Here is a 24,331-nt window from a genome sequence, read left to right as displayed (position 1 = left end):
ACTCTCACACTAAGATAATTTGTGTATGTTTAACATAGAATGAAACTGACTTTTGTAACTATCATTCTTCTCCAGAATCTCCTGACTATGACCTGGAGCTGAAATACAAAGATGTGTACGTGGTCCGCCAGGGAGGAGTGGTTAGACTTTCAGTACCCATTAAGGGTAAACCTCACCCAACCTGTAAGTGGTTGAAGGATAGCGGTGCAGTCTCCACCAAGGCCATGATTGCCTCCACCGAGGACGCCAGTGAGCTGGTGATCAAGGGAGCTGAAAGGAGCGACTCTGGTGTCTATGACCTCCTGCTGGAGAATAAGGTTGGCAAGAAGAAGGCCCAAATCAAGGTGAAGGTTATCGGACGGCCGAATGCTCCAGAGGGACCAATGGTCTTTGAGGAGATCCAGGCTGCATCTGTTAAAGTGTGCTGGAAGGCACCCACTGATGACGGTGGCTCAGAGATCCTGGGTTACATTGTGGAAAGACGTGAGGCAACCAGAAACGCCTGGTACACTGTGGACTCCAGAGTGACTGACACTCAATTGGTTGTTAAGGGCCTGAAGGAGGGAACAGAGTACCACTTCAAGGTCACGGCTGAAAACTCTTTTGGTATTAGTAACTCTCTGAAATCAGAGCAGCCACTGGTGCCCAAGACTCCTCTTTGTAAGTATTATACAATAATCTATAAAATTCCTCACTCTTAAGTGTCACCTGTATCATTCAGTGATGACTCAAAAAAAATCATCTGTGTTTTTAAAACCAGGTCCTCCTGAGCCTTCAAGCACCCCACCAGAGATCATGGATGTCACCAAGAGCTCTGTGGCATTGGCCTGGTCCAGACCAAAGGATGACGGTGGTTCTGCCATTACTGGCTACTTTGTTGAATACAAGGTGGTGTCCACTGAGTCATGGTCCCGCCACGAGACCAAGATCACTTCTACCATGTTTACTCTGCCTGGACTCACCCCTGACGCAGACTACCAGTTCCGCATTGTAGCTGTCAACGACATTGGTGAGAGTGAGGCTGGTCCTGTGTCTGACCCAGTCACATGCAAGGATCCATTCGGTGAGTCTTCTCCACTATAATAAAATCTAATCAACAATAACTGATAGCACTGTAATTACTAAAGTTGATGGAATTTTAATAGCCATGAGACAATTAGATCCCATAGATCCCATAGAACCCAAGTGAAATCAGTAGATCAAGACAACCTCCAATACTCACAACCAGATTCAAAAAAAGACACAGTGGTTATTTTTGGCATCCATAAGACACAACAAGCAGCTAACTAACTAATATTTGTTTCTTTTCTTCCAGACAAGCCAAGCCAACCAGGTGAGATCGACACTGTCAACGTCACAAAGAACTTCATCACTATCCGCTGGCAAGCTCCAGAGTGTGACGGTGGAAAGGAGGTCCTAGGCTACTGGGTGGAGTACAGGAAATCAATCGAGAGTACATGGAAGAAGTGCAACAAGCAGAGGCTGAAAGAAAAGGAGTTTACCATGCCTGGATTGGCTGAGGCCACAGAGTACGAGTTCAGAGTGTTTGCTGAAAATGAGACAGGAATGAGCAGACCTCGTAGGACTACCACATGCATCAAGACCAAACTGAGCGGTGAGTATACTGAATTATAGTGTGAAAATTTTTTAGCAGACATTTACCCAAATTGTTTTTCCAGAATGACTTCACCAAATAAATAACTGCTTCCTTGTTTTGTATTTATAGTTGAAACTAAACCAAGCCTGAGAAAGGAAATGGATGAAACAACAGCCAAGCTTGGCCAGCCTGCTGTCATGAAGTGCCAGATTATTGGCAGACCTGTTCCTGAAATCAAGTGGTATCATGCTGGCAAGGAGATTGTCGAGTCCCGCAAGTACGAGATGAGCTCTGATGGTCGCAACCACTCCCTGTCCATCATGACTGACGAGCAGGAAGATGAGGGAGAGTACACCTGCAAGGCCATCAATGACACCGGAGATGCCGAGACCACAGGCGTCCTGGTGTTGGAGGCTGCTTCATCCTTCCACCCAGATTACCCATTGAAAGAAACCTACTATGCTGGCCTGGGAACCACTTTACGCATCCATGCTGTCTACATTGGTCGTCCCGAGCCAAAGATCATGTGGCTACATGGGACAAAAACCCTGGAGAACACAGAAGATATCAGCATTGAGACCACAGAGCACTACACACACCTGGTCATTAAGAATGTGCAGCGCAGAGTCCATGGAGGAAAGTACAGGATCAGACTGCACAACCACTTTGGCAGGGCTGACACTGCGTTCAATGTTGAAATCTATGGTATGTTCACATAAATTATTGTAATTATTGTAGTGAGTACAGCAATACATGCATTTATAATAGTAAGTTATCCACTGAGTTATCAAATTTATAATGAATTAAATCTAATACATTTTTTCTTCATCACATTGACATTGTACTGCAACATTGATAACTTTTTCCAGATAAACCTGACGTGCCTCAGGGTCCCATTGTCCTGGACGCCCTCCTGAAGAACTCTGTCATCATTAGCTGGAAGCCACCCAAGGATGACGGAGGCTGCATGATCACCAACTACATTGTGGAGAAGCGTGAGGACAAGGAGGGCACAGAGTGGGAACTGGTGTCATCATCCATTAATGGCACATCTTGCCGCGTCCCTAACCTCATTGACAGTGCCGGATACTTCTTCCGAGTGTACGCCCAGAATCGCTATGGCAACAGTGAGCCATTGGAGCTCACATCACCAATTCTTATCAAGAGCCAACTGGGTAAGCTTAATATAATGTCAATTTATGTTTCAAAGTAGTTAATAAATGCATGTCTTAGAATGTAAGCATAGAACCGTAATACATCATATTAGGTTATTTGTAAAGAGATACCCAGGTACACTTTGCAAAAGTACTGACAATGGCTTCTAATTTACATATTCCTGTCCACAGAGAAACCATCACCACCTCTGTCACCAGTTGTGTCTGGAATCACCAAGGACTCCTGCGTTGTTTCCTGGAAGCCTCCACTCAGCGATGGTGGCTCCAAGATCAAGAGCTATTGTCTTGAGAAGAAGAACAAGAAGGACAAGAAGGAATGGACCGAATGGACTCCGGTGACCACAGACGAGATCAAACAGACAGTGTTCTCGGTCAAACGTCTGACCGAGGGCATCGAGTACATCTTCCGTGTGAAGTGCGAGAACCTTGGAGGGCAGAGTGACTACAGCGAGGAGACCACTCCCATCATTCCAGCCACAGCCGTCGACATCCGTGCTCCTGCCTTCAAGGAGGAGCTGAGGAACATGAGTGTCAAGTACAAGAGCAATGCTACCCTTGTCTGCAAGATCACAGGACAGCCCAAGCCTGTGATTAAATGGTTCAGACGAGGAAAGGAGATCCATTCTGACGGAAAGAAGATCAAGATCCAGGAGTTCAAGGGAGGTTACCACCAGCTGGTCATCACCGAGGCTGATGAAGAAGACTCCACTGTGTACCAGATCAGAGCCACCAACCAGGGAGGATCCATTTGTGCTACAGTCTCTCTGGATGTTGAAGGTAAGCTCAGATTTCTCTAACTATCATTACCACTGACTTGTACAAAATCAATACAACCATATTAAACAATTTTTAACATTCAAATAAAACATGACATCTCACTCAAGTAATTTCTCTAATTTCTAGTCCCTGCCAAGATCCACTTGCCAAAGAACCTGAAGGACAAGGAAGCCATCCCCGCCCTGCGTGGAGAGGTGGTCAATATCAAGATTCCTTTCGGTGGCAAACCAGATCCTGTCATTACATGGCAGAAGGGACAAGATCTCATTGACAGCAATGGCCACTACCAGGTCATTGTCACCAGGTCATTTACTTCTTTGGTGTTCCCCAACGGAGTGGAGAAGAAGGATGCTGGTTTCTACATTGTTTGTGCCAAGAACAGGTTTGGCATCGACCAGCAGACAGTTGAGCTGGATGTGGCTGATGTGCCTGATCCTCCACGTGGTATCAAAGCCAGTGATGTCTCCAGAGACTCAGTTTCACTGAACTGGGTGGCTCCAGCAAATGATGGCGGCAGCAAGGTCATCAGCTACATCATTGAGAAGTGCCCCACCACTGCTGAGAGGTGGGAGCGTGTTGCCCAGTCCCGTGACACCCGCTACACCGTAATCAATCTGTTTGGAGGAACTAGCTATCAGTTCAGAGTGATTGCTGAGAACAAGTTTGGACAGAGTGCTCCATCTGAGACCAGTGGACCTGTCATGACCAAGGAGGACAAATCTAGAGTTCTGCTCTACGACAGGGAGGTTGATGATACTGAACATGTCCCCAAGGGCAAGGCTCCAAACTCCGATGCCAAGAATCTGCACAACAAATATGCCATTGCAGAGGAACTGGGCAGAGGTCAATTTGGCATTGTCCATCGCTGTGTTGACATCAGCTCTGAGAAGACTTACATGGCTAAATTCGTCAAAGTGAGAGGAGCTGATCAAGCAGTAGTCAAGAAGGAAATTGCAACACTGAACCTGGCCAAACACACTAACTTCCTCCTCCTCCATGAGTCTTTCGACAGCCCTGAAGAGCTGGTGATGATCTATGACTTCATCTCTGGTGGTGATATATTTGAGCGCCTCAGCACAGCTGAGTTTGAGCTTAATGAGCGTGAGATTGTTAACTACATCAGACAGATCTGCTCAGCTCTTGAGTTCCTGCACGCTCAGAGCTATGGACACTTTGATATCAGACCAGAGAACATTGTGTACACAACCAGAACCAGCTCTAATGTGAAGATTATTGAGTTGGGCCAGTCCAGACATCTGACCCCTGGAGACCAAATCAAGGTTCAGTATACCACTGCAGAATATGCTGCCCCTGAGATCCACCAGTGTGATATGGTCAGCACTGTCACTGACATGTGGTCAGTTGGTGTCCTTGCCTATGTACTCCTCAGTGGACTTAATCCATTCACAGCTGAAACCAACCAACAGATGATTGACAACATCTCCAATGCAGCCTACAGCTATGATGACGAGTCCTTCATGCAGTTCAGCGTTGAGGCATTGGACTTCACAGACCGCCTAATGACAAAGGATCGCAAACATCGTATGACTGCTGCTGAGGCCCTGGCGCATCCTTGGCTCACCAAGCCTGTGGAAGAGATCAGCACCAGAGCGATCCCAACTGGCAGGCATAAGAGATACTACCAGACGATGGTGAGGAAAGAGTGGAGCACTGTTGTCTCTGCAGCCCGTGTGGCCAGCGGTGGCTCCATTAGGTCCCAGCGTGGCGTCTTTGTTGCTAAGGTGAAGATTGCTCCATTTGAACATGGTCCTCTTGCAGGCCAGATTTCCCATGCAGTGGTGAATGAAGGAGACAATGTGAAATTCATCTGCAACATTGACAACTATGATAGCACTACTGAAGTGACATGGTACTGTGGCGTCAGGCAGCTTGAAGCTGGCGACAAATATGAAATTGAATATGAGGATGGCCTGGCTGTAATCACCGTCAACAAGGTCACAAGAGCAGATGATGGCACTTACAGATGCAAGGTTGTGAACGAGTATGGTGAGGACAGTGCCTACGCAGAGCTGTTTATCAATGGCGTTAGATCTTACCGCGACTTCTTCACCACTCGTGTGGTCAAGAGAACAAAGCGCAGAGTTGACACTGCCAGAATGCTTCAGAAACCACCAGAGTTCACTCTTCCTCTGGTCAACCATACAGCCTACATTGGTGAGGATGTGCGCTTTGGCGTCACCATCACTGTTCACCCTGAGCCTCGCGTCATCTGGCATAAGTCAGGACAGAAACTTATCCCTGGACATGATGACAGGAAATACACTTTCATAAGTGACAAGGGTCTGTACCAGCTGATTATCCACAACCTCGACAATGAAGATGATGCTGAATACAGTGTCGTAGCCCGTAACAGGTATGGTGATGATAGCTGCAAGGCTCGTCTTACTGTTGTTCCTCGACCTAAACCAGCAGACCTCACCCTGAGGCCCATGTTCAAACGCCTGCTAGCAAATGTAGAGTGCAGGGAGGGCCAGAATGTGCGCTTTGAGATTAGAGTTTCCGGCCATCCAACACTGAAGTGGGAGAAGGATGGCACACCTCTAGCCTTTGGACCATCTATTGAGGTTGTTCATGAGGGTCTGGATTACTTCATCCTTCATGTGAGAGACACTCTTCCTGAGGACTCTGGCGTATACAGAGTTACAGCTACCAACTCCGCTGGATCTGCCAGTTGCCAGGCCACACTCAAAGTGGAGCGTGTCGCTCATGTGAAGAAGGATTATGAGACCAGTGAAAAGGAGAGGGAAAGGGTATCTGGAAAGGAGGAATTAGATAAAAAGGTGAGGCTGTCCCAGATTTTGGCAGGCACTGTTGTTACTCCTCTACCACCTGCAGCAGTACAAGCTGTAAGGGAGGCAGCCACCATGTTCAAACCTGCTGTGACAACTAAAAAGGGTGAGAAGACTGAGGCTGAGATAAAGAAAGAAAAAGAGGAGAGGAAGAAGCGTGCAGATGAGAAGAGGCTGCGTATGCCCTATGTCGTCCCAACTCCTCGTGTCATTAACCCAGCTGTTCTTGAGGAGGATGTAGAAATAAAACACTTCAAGCCATTCTCTGACATGAAATGGTACAAGAAGCTGCGGGATCAATATGAGTTCCCTGAGCCTATGGAGAAAATCAAGCAGAAGAGGATGAAGCGTATTCGCCTCTCCAGGTGGGAGCAGTTCTACGAGGTGCCAATCAGAATCAAGGACCAGTATAAGCCTAAGTGGCGCATCTCATCCATGACTCAGGATGACTTGGAGACTGTGAGGCCTGCAAGGCACCGCACTCCTTCCCCTGAGATGGATGCCTACCACAGGATCAGGAGGAGGTCCCTGGGTGACCTGTCAGATGAGGAACTGCTGCTGCCTGTGGACGAGTATCTGTCCATGAAGAGAACTGAGGAGGAGAGGCTTCGTCTGGAGGAAGAGCTGGAGCTTGGCTACTCTGTTTCTCCACCTAGCCTCAGCCCAGTGCGCTTTGAGCTGTCTACCCTACGTCCCTCATCTCCAAGAAGAGCCTACAGTGATGATGAAGAGGGAGAAGAGGTTCACAGATATGACTCCTACCGTATTCCATCTAAATACGAGGCTGGCCCAAGTTTCGTTGATCTCCGCCAGCGTCACGACAAAGCCACATATAAACCTCCGAGACAGAAGCAGAGGGTGCATGAAGAGAGAGAAGATCAGGAGCTGCTGCGCCCGCACACAACTGCTCAGAGAATCTCCTCCTACAAGAGTGAACTCAAACGTATGGAGTTTGAGGAGAAGACCCGAACCTCGAAAAGGGAAACAACTGTCACTGTTGCAAAGGTCTCTGAGAGCATTGAATCTGAGCACCTGACAGCCATCACTTCAGAATATATTCCTAAACCAATTAAGAAGCTCCCAATGCCTGAACCTGAGAGGAGAAGATCTCCTACCCCAGAAAAGACTGTGAAGACAGACATAGTCCTCCCCAAAGTTGACTTTGCATCCAGATATGAGGAGAGGAAACAGGCTTTGAGATCAGAGAGAAGATCAGTGGAGAGGAGGGTTGAGGTGGTGACACAGGCTCCCTTCAGCCTTGACCACGCCCCACGTATTACTATCAGGTTGAGATCTCATCGCGTACCCTATGGCACCAACACAAGGTTTACCCTTAATGTCCAGGCCAAACCAGAACCAGAAGTCAAGTGGTTCCACAATGGAAAAGAGATTCATCAGAGCAGCAAATACCACATGACCAATATCAGTGGAGTTCTGACCCTCCAGATCATCAACTGTGTGACTGAAGATGCTGGCACTTACCGTGTGGTCTGCAAGAACGGCAAAGGAGATACTTCTGACTATGCCACATTAGATGTAGCAGGAGCAGAATATGCTGCCTTCTCTTCACTCCGCAGAGATGAGGAGCCTCCATCCTCCCATCTGCCAGAAATGACCAGAACAGAGGTGTATCATGTCTCCTCCTCTAAGACAACAGTGAAGGAAACTGTGACAGAAACTGTGAAAGAGACCACCGCTGAGAAGCCAAGGGAGAAGCCTAGTGTTCCTGCCAAGATCCTGACCAAACCACAGTCTCTGACTGTAGAGGAGGGAGACCTCGCCAGATTTGAGTGTGATGTGGCTGGCGAACCTGCGCCGTCTATCACCTGGATGCATGAAGGAGCAGTTGTCGGTTCCTCTGCCCGTCACCACATTGTCTCCACTCAATACAACTCCTCCTTTGAGATCGCCGCTGTTGAGATGTCGGATGAAGGCAGCTACACTCTGCAGGTGGAAAATGCTGGAGGCAAACAAGAGGCCCATTTCACTCTTACGATCCGTAAATCTGAGTCCAAGGAAAAAGTAGTTGCCCCTCCCAGAGTCACCTCTCCAGAGGCAAAATCCCCTCTTGCTAAATCCCCTGAACCTGTGAAATCTCCTCAGAGAGTGAAGTCTCCTGAGCCAATCAAGTCACCTCAGAGAGTGAAGTCTCCAGTCTCACCAAAATCCCCTACTCCAAAATCCCCAACACCAAAGTCCCCTACTCCAAAATCCCCAACTCCATCTGAGAAGGAACGAGTGACCTCTCCAATCAAGTCACCAAAGAGAGTGATGTCACCAACTCTTGAAAAGAAGCCAGCCTTCTCTGTCAGTCTGAGCGACGTCACTGCAACCTCTGACTCTATTGTCAAGCTGTCAGTGAAGGTGACAGGAGAGCCCAAACCTGCAATCTCATGGTTGAAGAACGGAAAGGTAACATTATAATACATTAACTATTCTACTGTTGGTTTCCGATTATTAATAGATAAAATAAGACCCAAAAGTGACATATTTCCATTGGTTGGTAACTGAATCATATTTTAATGATTGACAGGCTCTGTCTCAGGGTGGGAAGTATGAAATTTTTGAGGAGTATGGCTCAGCTTACCTTGAGATCTATGAATCAGAAGTCTCTGATAGCGGGGAGTACAAGTGCACTGCAACTAACAGTGCTGGAGTAGTGTCAACAACCTGCACAGTCACTGTACGAGGTAAGATAACACCTGCTTGTGGAAACACTTTTTAACCTGAAGCTAAAAACATTCAAACTGTTTCTTACCTCAAAATACACTTATTTCTGTTTCAGGCTCAAAAATCTCTGAGGAGGTTGTGAAAAAGGAAATGGTCCATGAGGAGGTCCTGTCCTCTGTGAGGGAGGTCAAGTCCTCCCACAGCCAAATGTCCATTACAGAGGGCCAGTCTCTGACTCTGAGGGCCAACATCCCTGGGGCCTCTGACATCAGGTGGATCCTGAATGGGGTTGAACTGGCCAGTTCAGAGCAATACAGATACGGAGTGTCTGGAAACGAGCAGACCCTGACCATCAGGTCAGTTGGCCAGAGCGAGCAAGGGATCATCACGTGTCAGGCTCAAACACAGCAAGGCCTGGTCCGGTGTCAGTTTGATACTGTGCTCTCAGCCAAGCGCTCAGATGCACCCCACTTCCTGGTGCAGCCCAGGTCCCAGAATGTGAATGAAGGAGAAAATGTCAAGTTCACATGTGAACTTGCAGGAGAGCCTTCACCTGAGGTGGAGTGGTTGAAAGACAACATGATTGTGAGTAGTTTTCTCCAGAAAGTTCTGTTTGGTTAATCAAGCTGCAGGGATCTGTTTTAGGATAAATGAAACAATCAAAGCCTGTAGCTGATGTAACACAACTCTCTCTCTTTGCAGATGTCTGTCACATCAAACATTAGACTGAGCTGCTCTAAAAATGTGTACACTCTGGAGATCTGTGAAGCCACAGTTGCAGACAGTGGGAAATACACGATAAAAGCCAAAAATCTTTTTGGACAGTGCTCTGCAACATCGTCCCTCAACGTCCTCAGTAAGTTTTTACTGCATTCAACTAACACAATTAAACACACTGTGTCTCAGTGTGTTTAATTGGCTTGGATACTGAAATCTGTGATGAAAAATGACTTGGATTGCACCAAATTGTGCCAAAGCAAACATCTTAAATCTAATTCAACATTCAAACCCTTAAATGGAAATCCAAGGCACTTTAACACCCCGGCTTACACTCTGTGTTTGACGACACTGCATACACAGTTGCATACAGTATACTGTGGTTGTGGATATATGTGATATGAGCCATGTGCTTGTCATTTGCATTCTCAGCTCTTGTTGAAGAACCAACAAAAATGATTATTGTGGAGCAAAGAGCTTCTACTGATGCTGCTGCCAGCATGCAGAAAGGTTTCTCAGCCTCGTCAGTTCATATGGAGACGGCTTCCATGCAGGCCAGCAGTCGCAGCAGCAGCAGCAGCTCCCGCTCTGCAGCTGCCCAGTACTCGTTTGAGAGCATGTCTGCGAGTAGCATGTCTGCCATGATGGCTGAGTCACTGGTTTCCATTAGCTCCAGCAGCCAAATGATGGAAATGTCTGCTCACTCGCATGTTGAGGCCTCCTCTTCCTCCTCCTCCTCGCTGAGGGCCCTCACCACTGGGGTTAAAAGAGGTGAGACGTATTTTACAAGTTGCCTGAATCAGTATGTAACTTGCTCTTACAGCAACACAGGAGATGGGCCTTGAATGATCTGAGCATCTTAGTGAGTACAGAATGTGAAGACGAATGTGATGTGAGAAGTCCCACTTGGTTAAAGAAGAGGTCCTCTCATGTAATCTTCAGTTCACATTTGAGAGTTTAGCCTTAATGTTTCCATTCCAGTCACAAGAAATAAGCCTCTGTTTTAATCAAAAATAAAAACCTGTTTGTTGGAAAGGTACACCTTCTTCTGTGCTGTGAAAAATAATTACTCGGTTGCAATAAAGTAAAAAAAAAAAAAATCATAGGTAGCCAACTTGGCAGGCTACTGTGGCTGAATAGCACTAGCATGTTCCAGGCTAGGTAGCATGTTACTGGTTAGCTTGCAAGCTACAGTAGCCCACCAAAACTGGAGATACATGCAAATACAGGGTCAATAAGAACTCCATTATATGTGAAAATATTAAATAATAGTAAATAAAATGAATAAAGTCAATGACTGTGATAAGGAAACATTTGTTCTCTACTTCTAAATCTATAAGGATGTCAGAAATCATTAAACAACCCTGCTGGTTTTCAACGTGTTCATACTGATGATGATTTGGCATGTTTCTGTGACTGCAATGTGAACATCAGTGAAGGCGTGAAAGCAATGACTAAATGAAAGAAACTACCAGAGGTTTGTATGAGACTTGTATTTTCACAGATGTAAACCTTCCATCACTGACCTCGTTCCTCTTCGTTAACAGGCACTCCACCAAAGATCGAAGCCCTTCCACAGGATGTCAGTGCTGAGCCAGGGAAGTCCCTGACGGTGGCAGGGGTGTTCTCCGGAGACCCCGCCCCCTGCATCCAGTGGGTCCGCTCCGGTCGGACCCTTCCCAACGGGGACGAGCGGTACCACGTGGAGAACACCGCTGACCTCTCCACTCTCGTGATCTCTGCGGTGAAGGAGGACGACGCCGGAGCATACACACTCCGACTGAACAACGAGCTCGGCTCCGACTCGGCAACTGTCAACATTCACATTCGGTCCATGTAAAAAAAAGAAGAAGAAAAAAAAAAGATAATTTATATCCCCCGTTTCCCTGATCCAGAACCTTTTTATTTAGTGAATTAGCAACGATAATCTACTTGATAAAGATCTGGGTTTCTGTTCTTGTAAATATGAACTATTTTTGTACCAATCTTGACATTAATTTATGCCAAACTAGACTAAAGTCTAAAGTTGTTATAAAATGTGCCATATTGGACAATTATGACTTAGGATTTTTGAACCACTTTTCTGTGACATGTACATAATGTATATAGCCGAATTTAACGGTTATGGGAAATGTATGCATTGTTATTTATGACAATAATATTAACTGAAACAAAAGAACAAATGTTTTAACAGGAGAAAGTTTCACCAGGAACGAATACCCTGTCAAACCAAGAAACTAAACTCTGTGCCTCAACAATAAGTTGAAGTCTGTAAGATTGCCTCAACAGGTGGAGAGGCTCCCTGTTGATGTTCTGAACCAGAAACAGAAAGACAAAGTTATTGTTTTGGACACGCATCTGTGCGTGTGATATTTCCTATGAGTTGTACCATGAGCATAAGACCCTGAGTGCTGTTTGCATTACCCTCATGTAAGCAGCATGAACTGGCCTTGTGCTCAGACTGACTGAGTCACACCACCATGATTTGATGACCTGCTGAGAGCGCGAGCGGCCTGCACTCTCAGCATTTAGATCATTTTAATAAGGAGCGCTGCTTCTGTCACAGAACAGCCGGATTGGCTTTTCAAAACATAACATCTCCTGGCCTTAAAAGAAGAAAGTCAAGGCCGGTTCTGCTGTGCAGAAGCAGCGCTGTCTCTTGGAGGATAGTTAGGTAACCTGTTTGTGTGTTTGAGTGCGAGTGTTTTTAGCTTGTAGATCTTTCACTTGTCAGTAGTCAGGGTCTTCTTCATTCACCACAGTGATTCCATCTGCTGTGAAAGAGACAAAGAGAAGAGCAGTTATGTTTTACCCTGCACTTTGATTTAATTGATCTGTTGATGTAGAACTATATTTCATCCTCCTTGAGTTTTATGCATTACTGATTTAATAAAGCATGATTTCAGCACTACACTCACATTGTCTCCTTGTGTTTGTGTCTCTGGTGTGTTTCCTGTTCTCATGTTGATCAGTGGTAGAAGATAACTAAGTGCATTCAATCATCTACTGTACTGAAGAAATAGAAGTACTCTACTTGAGTATTTCCATTTTATGCTACTTTATACTTTCTGAGGAGAATAATTAATTAAATCACATTTATGTGTGTTGGAAAAATTGTGATACTTTATGATTAACATAACCATCTTAAGGGGAAACTGTATTATCTTGAATAGAACTTTTTATTATACCGATTACTCTTCAGAGTTATAAAACAGCATATAACATACAACACATAATCGAAGTTCACACCTTTCTAAAGTTGGAAGGCAGTGATGAAGTGTGGTCGTGGTAAACTCAGCAAACATTAAAACTGAATGAATCTTAATTTATTTCTAAACCTTCAAACACAGACTTTATATCAGACCATGGTCTCCGTGATGAATCCTCTGCCTCATCTTTATCTGACGTCCCCAGCGTTAGGACACTGACAGGTTCAAACATGGCTGACAGTGTGGGCTGTGATTGGTTTTTCTCCTGTGATGGACACAGTGCATGGTCTATCACATTTTCAAAATAAGAGAAAATTCATTCCCTGACTAAAAGCTGCTTCAAAATAAAAGTACTTTATATAAATGAAGTACAGTCAGAGGTACAATATGTCTTTATCTTTATATTATTTCTAAAAAATAAAGCTAGAATTACCACCTCACAGATGTAAGCTTCTGCCAAAACACTTCTCTCAAGATACTGCATGCACAGGGCCAAAACTGCGTTTTGTGAGGTCACACTGACCTTGATCTTTGAACACCAAAATCGAATCAGTTCGTCCTTGAGTCCAAATGAATGTTTGTGCCAAATTTGAAGAAACTCCTTCAAGGTGTTACTGAGATATCGTGTCCACGAGTTAAGACGGACAACCGAAAACGGTATGGCTCCAGCTCCGACGGCCGTCGTTGCAGAGGAATAATAAAATTCAAGTAAAGAAAATTTGCTGAAAAATGTACTGAAGTACAGTACTCAAGGTAATGTACTTTGTTACTGTCCACCCCACATTTCTTCCATACACTCAGTTATGATGCCACCGGTCTCTCATCTGCAGTCCCAATGAATCCCATCAATTCATGTAGACGTCCTCCATCACTGTCTGCTGGGCTGAATTTCTTTCCTGGTCCGACCATCAGGTCAAAGACAAGAGTTTTAACTTTACATATAGAACCTTTAAAATAAGCTGAGAGCAGCAGCCGAACCAACATCAGGGCTTGTCAACACCAACTGTGGATTCCTTTAGCATGTCGCCAAGACCGCCCTCAGACCTGATGTGGTTCTGGTGTGAGAACCAATGAAGAGCCATGACATGGAAAGAGCCCTTCGACACAGGAGGGAGAACTATGAGGGCGTATTCAGCAACTGCCACAGACAGAGCTGAAGGTGAGGTGCTTACCTGTGGAGGTCGGAGCAGGACAGTCCCTCTATGTTCAGCTTCAGGGGAGGAGGAGGAGGAGAGCCATCTACAACAACATGGAGGATGCAGAGGAAGCTGGATCTGGATCACCTGTGAGGGTCTGAAACACCTGATGACCTCAGGATACATCACTGATGATGAGCCCAGCATCAGCATACATTTCTATACAAACCCAGTATCTGTAATAAAAATCCAGTGATATATAAAACACCCACTGGACCATGTTTCCAGCATTAGGAGATATTTTACATTTAATATTTTAACTGCTTTTATTTGTAATGGAGTCATTTTACACAGATAATAAATAATAATAAAAGGCTCAGATTTTCATAAAACTTGATCATTCCCTCATTTAAAAAAAGACATTTTCATTTTATTACTACAGACCTGGTGATTCCATTTCAACAAGAAGCTTCTGTCGTAACATATCACATCATTTCTAGTTAAGACAAGAAACTTTCTTCTTTATATTGACAAACTTATTTCATTAAACTACAAGATCATATCTCAATGAGAAACTTTTTTTTGTCCGAGGAGAATGTTTGTGATATAAGAAGCTAAAGTTATGTTACAACAAGAATGGTTTCTTTTCAAAAGGTATATTTTGATATGAAGTAAATGGTGACATGACAAATATCTTGTTTTAACATAAAAATAACCAGAAAATAATCACGGTGGCAGGAATACTGAATATATGATCAAAGATACTTTTGTTGGGTTAAATTTTGTTTGTTATAATCACATTAATTTGACACTAGTCCTTAATGAAAGTAAAACAACATAACCTGATAAAAAAATGTATTGAGAACATTTTCCATCTTATGAAGATAAAGTGCAAATATTAAGACTGTACAAAACACAGGATGTTATTTACATCAACAATATTCACATTTGTAAGTTTCAGCTGTACGACCAGTCTGCTCGTATCATAAACTTCACACTGAAAAATGATTTACCCTGTTTTCTAAAGGTAATTCAGTTTTCATTCACTGTTCATTTCTAAATGCTTCAACTTTGTTCATTTTTAAAGTTACCATCCACAAAACTTACACTTCCTGCACAGATGTTTCAAAGTAAAAGTCCAGCAGCAGCTCAAAGACCAAAATTCATTCAAATGTAATTAATGAGTTAGTGTTAAGAATAGATATTCAGAGCAGCAGAGTAACATGACTGTCACACTAATGATATTAATTCTGTAGATTCAACATGGAGAGTCCTCCATCTCTTTCATCTTCATCTCCTCTTCTTCTTCTTCTTTCAACTCCACCTGAAGCTCGTTGGCTGAGAGAGAAACAAAGTTTGTTACTTCATCTGACTGAAAACTAAAATAACTGTTTGTTAACCTCATCTCTCAAACAGATATCATCACAGTAACAAGACCAAAAGGTCTTTTTTTAGTCTTTCAAAAAAAAATCTGAAACACAAACGCAAAAGTTGACGGAATGCAAGTTGCTAATGTTAGCATGTCTGGGTAAGCCAAGGTCAAGACGTCAAACATAACCACATAATACTGTGTTGACTACATCAGAGTTTATACTAATGTTATTGACAGACTTTGCCAATGATTAACTCCAGTTCCACTGCAATACAACTACTGTCCTGTGTTTTTATCCTGTGTCTTGAGTCATTAGCCTGTTAGCTTTAGCCTCAGTCTGTTAGCATCATATGTCCATGAATACTACTTTACAGTGTTCTCCCTTTAAAGTGAGTCATATGGAAACATTATCAATCATCTGCTGGAGGCAGTTTCAACCAGCTCATGGATCTAACGTTAGCTTAATTAGCTAACTAGCTAAAGGTGATAAAATCTCCTTGTGAAAGATAATTTCAGTATAATCAACGGTCGAGGGCAGGAAATGAAAATCTGCTGTTTTTTACTTATGTCCCTTATCAGGGACCAAGTTGAATCTGCAACTGTTAACACTGTAGACTGTATAAAGACTGAAAATAGAACATTCTAGAATGTAAGACTGTCAATATATGACAGGCCTAGCAACAGTAACTAGGGGGGCAGGCTTATAGAACAGTCAGTTAAATGTATTTGTGATTACCCTGCTCTCTGTTGTCAGTGGCATCGATGATCTGCAGCTCCACGTTCTCTCCATTCTGGAGAACCACCTGCTGGGTTCCTCCACCAGCCTGCTGCCCCACATCCAGCTTTTCCTCTGGGCCCGATGCCCCTGCTGACCCCCCTGCAGGGGTCTGGAGGAAGAAGGAGGGACTGATGACCAGGGGCAGGGAGGGCAAGGGAGGAGGAGGAGGAGGGAGCGGCTGAAGGATTCTCTGTCAGATAAACACATTTTGTACTTTAGTCAACTTCAGCTCCAGACTGATTCTGAACTGACTGACTCTGAACTGTCTGATTAACTGACTTATTCTGAACTGACTGACTCTGAACTGACTTATTCTGAACTGTCTGATTAAGTGACTGATTCTGAGATGATTCTGAAGTGACTGACTCTGAACTGACTGATTCTGAACTGACTGATTCTGAACTGACTGACTCTGAACTGACTGGTTCTGAACTGACTGATTCTGAACCGACTGATTCCGAACTGACTGGTTCTGGACTGACTGTGAATCGACTGGTTGTTGATGATGTCTCACCTGCAGCTGAGCAAAGATCTTCGGCTGCAGAGAGGTGAGAGAGCTGAAGAGCTGAACGGCTTCAGGAGACAAACAGTCACTGCTGTCCACGTCTACAGAGACAGAGACATTAGAACCAGTCCTCCACAGGCTGCTGTGTTCATGACACACTGTATAATCTACTGCACGTCTGTCCGTCATGTGGCTCTCCACATAATAAACAAACTACATCTGTTCTTCTGATCCAGGAGTCCCTGAGAAAAGTCTGAGAGGTTCTACAGGTCCCTGTGGAGCTCCTGCTTCAAGGGTTTGGTTTGAAGGTTCAGAGGTTTTGAGACCAGACTAGAATGAGCTTTAGGAAGGGTAAGGGTTGGAGTTGTGGTCTAGGTTAGACATGGTCATGGGTTATAGGGACCATAAGGGACCAATAAGATCACTCCCATCAATTACCATAAATTTACTGTTGATGTTCTGACAGAAAATATTAACGTTAAAAACATTTAATACACCTCTGCTGTTGCCTCTCTACACTGTTGTCCCTTGAAGGGCCCCTGACCTGTTCTGGTGGATTTGGTCATTGACTCTTTCAGATTATCTTTTGAAACAAAGAGTGAGCTTCACTTCATAATTAATTTAGTTGGACACATGTTATATAGTTGCAGAATAAATTTGATGAAATTTGATGTGTGTGTGTGTGTGTTACCTTCAGCAGCAGGAGTCAGTGTCAGTGTGACCGTCTTCTCCAGGGGGTCAGTACTGCCTTCTGTCCACTAGGGGGAGACAGTGTGAGTTGTTATTACTCTGACTGTACAGATCACTGTGCGTCTGACTCCGTGTGTCTCGTGTGTTTGTCTCTGTGAACAGATGATATTCTATATTTATGTTCTGGTGTGTCTGAATAACCTCGGTGGCGCTGGCCGTCAGCCCCAGGGCCTTCTGGGACTCGTGGATGTGATTCTTGATGTCGTTGATGGTGGGGAAGAACCTCAGGTTGTGTCTCTCTGGAAGTCCTTCAGATTTAAACAGCTCCTTCTCCACAAAACGCCTGAAGACACGAGTAACACACACACACACATCAATGACCTCAGCACCCGAATGTCACACAGGTGTCTGAGTCACAGGTGTGATTCTCACCTGAGCTGTTTGCGGACGGTGTAGACCTGATGATGACCTGCAGCCACCAGCTGTCTGATCCTCTCTGCCACCCGCGGGTGGAGACGAGACGGCATCAGCCCAGTCTGACAAGGAGGGAGAGACGGCACTGTTCGTACCACACTGGCATCATGATCAATTCAAATTATCAATCAATAATCAAACTACTGTACAGATCATCAGTTCATGTCCTGATCTCCTTCCTGCTCTGCAGAGGATGAATCTTTGGATTTTAACGACTATGATCTTTGCACTGGATAAACTTTACATATTTAACTCAACGACTCCTGGTTCCTCCTCAAGGACCTCTACAATAAGGATTCCTGTAACTTCCTTTACGACCAGTAAAATTTCCTCACTTCCTCGTCTCGTCAACCCCCTTGATTTCCTTCAATGACCTTTAAAACCTGGAGCTTCCTCAGAGGTCTGCAAAAACTCATCAAGGCTACCTGGAAATTCTTAAAGAAAGGTCCACGAAAACTTACTTAAGGAAACACTGATTTCTCTTGAAGAACCCCTTTATAGGTCCTGGAACCTTTACAAGCCCCTCATACATTTTCTCAAGGACAGAACTCTGACAACACCTTAAACCTCCTCAAGGAAGCCTTAATCTCCTCAAGCACTACTTAAACAATCTTAATGACTCTCAGAACCTCCACAAGGACCTCTAGAATTTCATCAAGGATTCATGGAACCTGCTTGGTGTCTCCTGAATCTTCCTTAAGGACTCCCCAAACTTCCTCAAGGACCCCTATACTTTCTTCAAGGAGCTTAACACAACTCAATAGAACTTCCTCACTGACATTATTCTTCTCAGGAAACCCTGAAATCTCATCAAGACCAGTCAGAACTTGTTCAAGGACCTTCAACCTTCTCAAAGAGCCCTAGAGCTTCCTCAAGGATCTTATAACCTCCTCAAAGGCTCTGTGAAGAACCCTGATTTTTCTCACAGACTTCATAACCTCCTTAATGACTCCTTGAAACTCCTCAAGGACCCCCATAACTTCCTCTCTTCAACCTCCCCATGGATCTGTATAGCTTCTTCAAGAACTCATGTACCCGACTCAAGGAACCGTAGACCACCGTCAAGGACTCTGAGAACCTCCTCAAGTACTTCTTAAACATCAACAACTCTTTAACTTCCCAAGGACCTCCTGACCTCCCTGAAGGACTCCTTGAACTTCCTCCAGGACTTCCTCAAACTAGTTACAGTAAATCCTTCTTCTGTAGTTTGTTGATGTTGTGGTTGTAATGAGTTCTGTTGCCTGGGAGACGCTGCTCCCATACCTGCTGTCCTGTCTCCTCCATTGTCTCCTCCTCCTCTTCCTCAGGCTGGTAGGTGGGAGGCGGGAGGTCAGGGGGAGAAGGTGGAATGGGGGGCAAGTCCATAGAATGATACAGGTGAGCTTTCTCAGTGGGCAGCTGCAGGTAAAACCTACAGACACAGAAACAGGTTCACGTGATGTGACATTAGCTCAGGCATGAACAGATTATGAAACATTGCCCCTGCCCCTTTCTAGACCCCCAGTTGTTGTAGCCCGTATGTGTCTCTTTTTGGTTGTGTCTCTTTGTAGTTGTTTTGTGTCTCTTTGTAGTTGTTTTGTGTCTCTTTGTAGTTGTTTTGTGTCTCTGTGGTGGTTTTCTGTCTCTTGGCCTGGTATGCTCATTCAATAATCCATCCATACATTGAGTTGAGTTCATAAATAACTAAAGCAGCAGGTTGTGCTCTACATGTTCTACCTGATGACCCCTCCAGTCTCCAGGTTCTGGTTCTTCAGACACTGGAAGGCCTTCTCCTGTTCCTGTCTCACTGTCTTCCTGTCAGCTGTCAGCTCTGTAGAAACTCTGAACTCTGGAAACTTTCGAACTTTCTTTATGTAGATCCTAAAACAGATGACAAGCTCATCACTGGAATTGTTCATGTTTCAGGTGTTCAGGTTAGATAAATGTGTGGTGTTTACCTGGCCGGACAGGTAGCTTTGTACATGACCTCATCAGTGAGCTCAGAATTCTTCTTCGGCTGCTGTCCCTTCCTGCGAGGTCCGAACTGACACTCCATCACCACCGCCCTGCTGCCTGCAAATACACCAGACTCCACCTGTAACTACCATGTGACAGGAGGTTTCTCAGTTTGTCTACACAGGCTGCGTAGCCTCACCTGTATCTCTGAGGAGATACATGAATGAAAGGGGACAGTTAATAAGAGGACACAGAGATGGAGACGACCACATACAGCAGGTCCTTGGCTGGACTCAGACCTTATACCCTGGGTCCACCAGAACGTTGATCTTTGTTTGATCAAAGTCTGTTAAAATTTACTGTCCACATTTTGTCAGTTCAGACAGACAAAGACTGATTTAAAAAATGATGAATAATAAATCATTAGAAAATAACTAAAACTGATCCTCATCTTTTTGGACCGACACGCTTCGTTACCTGCGTTGACGAATGGGATGCCATCGTAGGGGACGTACTGCGACTTCCACATGAGTCTGGTTGCTGGTTTGTCCAAAGATGGAGACTGACGAGTCCCAAAAACACAACCGGTCTCTTGTTTATGGAGCAACAAGATGGCCTCCACCTCCGCCCCCGAACAGCAGAACCCTCTGTAGGAATCTCCCAACTTCTATGCCACAGCAGGAGGTGCAAGTTAATGTCAGTTAGAGTCATAACACACAGATGTTTGCACACGTGTTTGTACTGACCTCCACGCTGCGTAGTCTCAAAGCCCAGCTGGGGGCGTCGGAGGACAGCGTCTTCGTCGGAGCAGAAACATCCAGACAGCTGATAACAACACACACTGTTAACCCTCACATCAAGTCTTTACTCAACTCTGTGGGGCTCCATTTAAAGGAATACTACATCTAAAACACATGCTGTGAATCTAACACTGAACACCTGCGGTATGGTGGCTGAGAGGGTTCAATTCACAGCAGGGTTACAGTTCATCAGGAGTGATATGAGGTTCAGTGTCAGAGCACATTGAAAAATTAAACTCCATCACAGAGATTAAATTATAGAATTATTTGACTGATGATTACACCTAAATATAAACAGGAATTATCCAACAGAAATAAATTAATTAATGTAAAATACACACAAAAGCGAGCAGAGAGATGGGATCTTTTTAAAAGAAGATCTAACAGTGAGATAACAGTGGTTTCATCATTTACAGTGTGTTGACCCCTGTCAGCCACCGTACTGTGGTCTCTGTGACCTGTGATGACACTGTGGGTTCTGAAATCTGGATGTGAAACAACCTGGTGGCAGCTGTCTGTTCACTGGGAGCTCCACTGCTGCTGGTGCTGTCATCTGTTACCGTGGTTACCGGGACGTCAACAACAGGATCTACAGGCATAAACGTAAACAAATAAATTCACAGCAAGCAACGTTAACAGATCAGATCACCGATCAGAAACCGACCTGCTGGACTGCTGGAGGAGAACACAGCCAGCTGGGACCCTGACAGCTGATTGGACGGAATGACAAAATACTCTCTGCCCTCTGATTGGTCCGTCACAATCACCTGACACACAGACAAAAACCCAGAATGAAGTAAAATGTTGATAAACGGATTTAAAGCACAAGTACGTGTCTCACGTTCAGTCTCACCAGACATTCACAGGACAGCGTCTGACCTCGCGGCTCCATGATGATCAGCTGATTCTGACACGGTGCTAGGGGAAGAGCCTGCAGCTGTGATGTCATCCAGGTGTCAGCAGATGGATCTGAGGGGGTGGAGCCTGCAGGAGGCAGAGGAGGTTTTGTTTCTGTGGTCACAGTGGCTGTGGGTGGTGGGAGGGTCCAGTCAGCTGATCCAGGACCTGCAGACTGAGAGGAAGTGATGGTCAGGTTTTGTGTCTCAGGATCAGCCAACAGAATCTCTACCTGATGAATTCTGCAGATACATTTTACACATACAAAAAAACACCAACAAATGTCTGTGGAGCAGAACCAGGCAGATACACACTGATCATTAAATATCCAGACCCCGTGTGAGCTGATGCTGAGACTACCTGCCTTTCAAACACACTCTGACCTGTCTCAACGACACTGCGTCAAGACACCAATCAGACAGAGAAGTGTAAAGAACACTGTGAGAAACTCTGGACAGAAGAAACTAAAGCCAAAGTAGATCAGGACGTGATGTTCCTAAACAGAGAGGATGAACAGTCAGAGACAGAGAAACACATCATCACCAACTGAAATCAAACTAACTCCAGATATAAATTTCTTTAAAACAAAGGTTCAGTGCTGCTAAAAGCTGGATTCATTTCTAGGTAATTGTATCTATTGTTGTTGTCTTTGTTTGTCTATTTATAGGTTGATGTTGTTTTTTTTTTTTCACTAAATATCTGTATATTTTTAGCTTATTGTAGGATATTGTCACTTGTGTTGTCTGTTTTGTGTCATTTTCTCTATTGACTATTATAATTACATTAGACATGTAAAAGCCCAACTAGAGACATTCAAGAATTAGCAACAGCTACAAACTCTCTGTGCAACAATTAGTTTCATGCCCTGTTTTGAAGCTATGTTAAATTGCATTGCATCAAAATAAATAAACAAAACTAAATAAACTAAATAAAAAATCTAAATCAGAGGCAGATCAAGACCAAGTCCAGGATCAGGGACCACAAAATGGCCAAGTGCAATATCCAAATCAGGAGCTGCATTTATTTGATGAAGGTAAATGTGTCACATTGTTGTGCATTGTTAGCACCATCAGTGTTCTGGTGCTACAGAGACGCCCCGACCTACAGATCATATTTTCCAGACGTAAAGGAACATGATTGACCAACAAAAATCACATCATCATCATTTTTATATTTTTCTCAGAGAAAATGAACAACCATTTCAACGGAAACTGCAATATGATTTTTTTGCGTATCATGCAGCCTGAACATCAACACGACCTACACACGCACACACTGTGAAAATAAAATGAATATGTACATGTTTATTATGTGGACAGGTGTGTCCATGTAGTCTATGTCATTGAGAAAGACCTAAACTAATCTGCCTCACCTGTTCAGGCTCAGGACAAGTGTTTCTGTCAGCGACCGTCTCCGTGGTGACGACCCCAGAGTCAGAGGGATCTGGCCCTGCCTCCTCCATCTTTTCCTCACATCACCAACACCTTCATTCAAGATGATAAAACATGTTTTATTTCTATGTTCCTCTTTAATTTCTCACAGTGACTGAAGTGATGCCTGTTTAAACTAAAGTTCTTGATCCTTTACACAAGTAAAAGTATCAACACATCAATGTAAAATACTCAGTGACAAATACAAGTCCTACATTTACAGTGCTATTGAAGTAAAGGTACAGAAGGTTTATCAGCTGAAGTTACTTGAGTATTACAAGGACATTTCTGGAGAAAAAATAAAATTAATTAAATTAATCCTGAGTCATGGATGATTCAGCATTTTACTGTTGTGGCTGCTCCAGGTGGAGCTGCTTTAACTACGTCATATACAGTTACATACACTTTATATAGAGCTGTGTGTGGTGTTTTGCATTTACTCATTTGACAGATGCTTTTACCTAAACCGACTTATAAATGACGTAAAAGCTATTTGATCTGAACAGGAGTAACTACAGTTATCAGTGTAAATGCAGCGTGGTTCTTCACTTCATTTAAAAACTGTTTAAACCAGAGACACTGAGCTGAAGTCAAAATGTGGCGTTTTGTTATTCTGCTATGTTGGACTGAGTGTTAGCATGAAGCTAAAAGTGAGCTAACGTGGTCCCTCAGTTTAAAGCCGTGACAGTTAGCTCTGAGATAACCGCCCGGTAGCTCTGTTCTAGCCGTCCCATCAACTGTGTGCTAGCTGTACGTTAGCAGTACGTTAGCGCTGCGTTAGCCGCAGTTAGCTCAGAGCTAGCCACCGTTAGCTCCTCTCCGCTGTCCGACACATTTATCTCAGCGGGGAAATGAAAACGAGTCTACTCAACCTCGTCTTCAGTCGTCGCCTCCCTCCGCGGCACAACAAACACGATTCGCTGTTTTCTCAACGTCTACTGTCTTGACCCTCAGTGGACACCGTCGTTTGGTATCAGTTGTAGTACCTACTTTTAATCGTTGAATGGTACTGTTGTCGCTTTAAAAACCATAATATGGACACCGTCTCCTGCCAGTGCGTGCTGCACACCAAAGTCCATTTACAAATCTAGCAGTTTTAATTTTGTCCTGCCTCCCTCATCGAGTCCACACGTCATAGATGATAATGGGAACAAAGTGTCATGTCTCTCACATCAAAAGCTCATAATGTGACACATAGCTCCATTAAAAAAGTAGTTTAATATTTCCAGCTTATCTCTAAAAACAGTCATAGAAGATAAAGCTCTCGGACATGTTGCACACTCTAAAATTCGGCATGTCTCAAACAATATCTAATATTCAGTGAAATTTAAAAGAACATCACACCAAACTCCATTTAAA

The 24,331-nt window shown here is 44.3% G+C and overlaps 2 protein-coding genes across 2 annotated transcripts in view; one reads left to right on the top strand and one right to left on the bottom strand.

Annotated features, from left to right (window-relative positions):
- The window catches only part of ttn (titin), a 173,814-nt gene extending 161,155 nt beyond the window's left edge, over positions 1–12,659 (top strand). The window contains 12 exon segments of the mRNA XM_022757173.1: positions 76–660; positions 761–1,063; positions 1,316–1,615; positions 1,727–2,302; positions 2,467–2,772; positions 2,944–3,549; positions 3,676–8,771; positions 8,893–9,049; positions 9,145–9,614; positions 9,732–9,885; positions 10,179–10,517; positions 11,294–12,659. Of these exon segments, the coding sequence (XP_022612894.1) occupies positions 76–660; positions 761–1,063; positions 1,316–1,615; positions 1,727–2,302; positions 2,467–2,772; positions 2,944–3,549; positions 3,676–8,771; positions 8,893–9,049; positions 9,145–9,614; positions 9,732–9,885; positions 10,179–10,517; positions 11,294–11,586 (9,185 nt within the window). The 3' untranslated portion in view covers positions 11,587–12,659.
- A 1,776-nt stretch (positions 12,660–14,435) lies between these two features.
- carf (calcium responsive transcription factor) lies at positions 14,436–23,928 on the bottom strand. The gene is made up of 16 exons (XM_022757172.1): positions 23,845–23,928; positions 22,915–23,026; positions 21,499–21,717; positions 21,310–21,412; positions 21,147–21,234; positions 20,592–20,670; positions 20,323–20,512; positions 19,848–19,962; positions 19,627–19,770; positions 19,174–19,321; positions 17,869–17,972; positions 17,638–17,779; positions 17,438–17,504; positions 16,756–16,847; positions 16,200–16,431; positions 14,436–15,429 (listed from the first exon to the last, which is right to left on the bottom strand). The coding sequence occupies exons 2-16, from the start codon at positions 23,002–23,004 to the stop codon at positions 15,350–15,352; spliced, it is 1,893 nt and encodes a 630-aa protein (XP_022612893.1). The 5' UTR covers positions 23,005–23,026; positions 23,845–23,928; the 3' UTR covers positions 14,436–15,349.
- Positions 23,929–24,331: the final 403 nt, after the last annotated feature.

The sequence above is a fragment of the Seriola dumerili genome, unplaced genomic scaffold (genome assembly GCF_002260705.1).
Source record: "Seriola dumerili isolate Sdu_G_001 unplaced genomic scaffold, Sdu_1.0 BDQW01000266.1, whole genome shotgun sequence".
In the NCBI taxonomy this organism is placed as follows: Eukaryota; Metazoa; Chordata; class Actinopteri; order Carangiformes; family Carangidae; genus Seriola; species Seriola dumerili.
This window is presented reverse-complemented; position numbering and strand designations above follow the sequence as displayed.

Coding starts and splice junctions, on each gene's coding strand:
- carf (XM_022757172.1), bottom strand. CDS start 23,004: ATGGAGGAGGCAGGGCCAGATCCCTCTGACTCTGGGGTCGTCACCACG. Junction 16,848..17,437: donor ACTGACTCCTGCTGCTGAAG/GTAACACACACA, acceptor CTGTCTCTGTAG/ACGTGGACAGCAGTGACTGT. Junction 16,432..16,755: donor AGATCTTTGCTCAGCTGCAG/GTGAGACATCAT, acceptor TTTATCTGACAG/AGAATCCTTCAGCCGCTCCC.